Source organism: Pygoscelis adeliae, unplaced genomic scaffold, assembly GCF_000699105.1.
Source record: "Pygoscelis adeliae isolate BGI_AS28 unplaced genomic scaffold, ASM69910v1 Scaffold218, whole genome shotgun sequence".
Classification (NCBI taxonomy): domain Eukaryota; kingdom Metazoa; phylum Chordata; class Aves; order Sphenisciformes; family Spheniscidae; genus Pygoscelis; species Pygoscelis adeliae.
This window is the reverse complement of record NW_008825433.1, coordinates 3,225,672-3,227,894: the sequence shown is the minus strand read 5'-3', so window position 1 is coordinate 3,227,894 and position 2,223 is coordinate 3,225,672. Positions and strand designations below refer to the sequence as shown.

At 51.5% G+C, this 2,223-nt stretch overlaps 1 protein-coding gene across 1 annotated transcript in view; it reads right to left on the bottom strand.

The window, feature by feature from the left end:
* ABCC10 (ATP-binding cassette, sub-family C (CFTR/MRP), member 10) overlaps window positions 1-2,223 on the bottom strand; it is a 16,434-nt gene that overhangs the window by 10,899 nt on the left and 3,312 nt on the right. Inside the window, exons 3-5 of the mRNA XM_009331101.1 lie at window positions 1,542-1,769; window positions 1,177-1,333; window positions 332-471 (exon numbers count right to left, since the gene is read on the bottom strand). Coding sequence (XP_009329376.1) covers window positions 332-471; window positions 1,177-1,333; window positions 1,542-1,769 — 525 coding nt within the window. The remainder of the gene's footprint in view (window positions 1-331; window positions 472-1,176; window positions 1,334-1,541; window positions 1,770-2,223) is intronic.

Sequence of the window (2,223 nt, the reverse complement as noted above, 5' to 3'; positions counted from 1 at the left end):
TGGGTAAACCAGACTCCTGATATGGCAGGACACAAGTCTGCAGGGAGTGTTAACTCTGGAGCCGAGCTGTGTTCCCTGCCCAGTCCTCTCCTGCAGCAGTGGTGGAAAGCAGAGGGAGCTGGTTCATCTCTTGTCTGTAAGCCATGCCTGGATCTCCTCCAGCACCCTTCAGCTCTGAGAGATGCAATATGTGCCCTCTGCCTCTTGACCAAGAGAAGATTTTGATGCAGAGCTTTTAAGACCAGGAAAACATGAATGCATGCCACCCCTGCTCCATTATTTGCCTTCTCTAGTGCCATTCTTCTCTGTTACCACCTGCATCCTTGCTCACCTTTCTCACTGACAGGTTCTCAATGTGCAGTTGCAGAGTGCCTGTGGATAAGGGCTGCCTGGTGCTTTCCTCCTCAACTGGCGCCCATGAGAAGGCTGCGCATCGCATCTCCACAGCAGTAGCAGTATCTGAAGGGCTATCTGCAAGAGAAAAGCAGCACAGCATTGCAATACTATGAGAAGGCCAGAAAATGAAAGGCACCTGGCATCACAAATACTATCAGATTTGTTCCCAAATGGATGAGACCACAGACAGGGCACCGCCGTGATGCCCTTGACCCAACCATGGAATAAGACACTTGCCTACTGACTTGCCCTTAAACTTATACCTCCACCTCCCTCCTCCAGCTCCCACCAGACACACGTGGTGACCTGCTGACTGTCAGGGAGACACTGTAAGAATAACCTGGTTTTATTACTGTTGAAAGTAGAAGAATGTCAGGGAGCTGGCAAAAGGCAAGGAATGAGAAAAAGGGAGCTGAGATGGCTCGGGGAGGGGTACCCACTCAAGCCTTTCTGCCAGGCAAAGCCAAGGTTGTTGATGGTTTCAGTGCCAGAGGAGCTTTGGACAGAGGAGGGAGCAGCTTCTTCTAAAGGGACACTAATGGCAGGGCTCCGTGGGGACAAGCAATGGCCTAGAGCTGGTAAAGAGGAATGTTATAGCTTTGTCTCCTGTTTTCCACAGAAATGAAGTGCCTTCACTCTGCCTCTGACAAGCGAACATCTTGAATCATGGGGTGACAGCCAGCTGCCCTCCAGTACTTCCCCTGGGCCTCACACCTCAGCTCTCTGCTCCGAATATCCCCTGCCCAGGGTCCCAAGCCCAGCAGCATCCTTCGCCATTACCTAGGGTATAATAAGCTTCCAGGTCCTGGTCCATGAGTTCAAGGAAACGCTGGATTCGATCCAGGGAAACTTTGGCTTCCAAGGTCCCATTCAACACCCATGGGAAGCTGTTGAGGGGGAGAATGAGCATCCCGACAAGGGCCAATGCTGTGAACACCTGCATGGGTAAGGAAACAGCCATGAGTTAGAGGCAGTACCTCCCTTGCATCTTGTATCCTCCAAACAGCTTCACCAGTGAGAGCCTGAAGAGCTGTGGAGACCCAGGCTGGGTTCATTTCCTAAAGAAGATGCCTCAGGACTTCAGTCCCACTGTAGATTGTCCCCTGCACGAGACAAGGTTGGAGCTCTCCCTACTACCTACTCACCTTTGTTGCAGTGAGCTGGTGACCCAACAGGACATAGGTGATGAAGATGGCAATGGAGACAACAACAGGCAGTGCTGCCCACAGATACACGCACACAGCATCCAAGTACTTGATGGCTCGTAACTTCTGCAGCTCTTTAGCCCGGCAGGCATTTATCCTGCTGCTGAAGTGCTTCTCCCAGGCATAAAACTTGATCACACGAATGCCACATAGGAACTCTGTCATTAGCTGCAGGCAAAGAGGAAAAGCATATAGAGCAACCCGTACCTGCCTAACACACCAAATGCCAGCTAGGCACTGGGGCTTGGGCCAGGTTTGCAGTTGCCTCCTGCTAAGGGCCAGGCTAGAGAAGGAACCATTTATTGCTAACAAAGACATAAACTCAAGTGGCAGCTATTGGGAACTTTGCTCTCACTCATTCCACCAGCTTCCTCAGCCATTTGTGCTTTGTGCAGCTCAGGAAATGGCAAAACATTACGCTACTTCCCAACTGAAGGATGTACAACACAGGTGAAGGGACATGTGGAATTACTAGCTCCAGCCTGGATGCCATTTACCTACGTTGGCCTGACAGCGCCTTGAGATAATACCACCTGACTCTCAGGCCTGGTGCTGCCATGACACAGCTAGTCTGTATCCAGAGCCTGGCTGGCTCACATCCAGCCGCTCAGGTGTCCCTGAA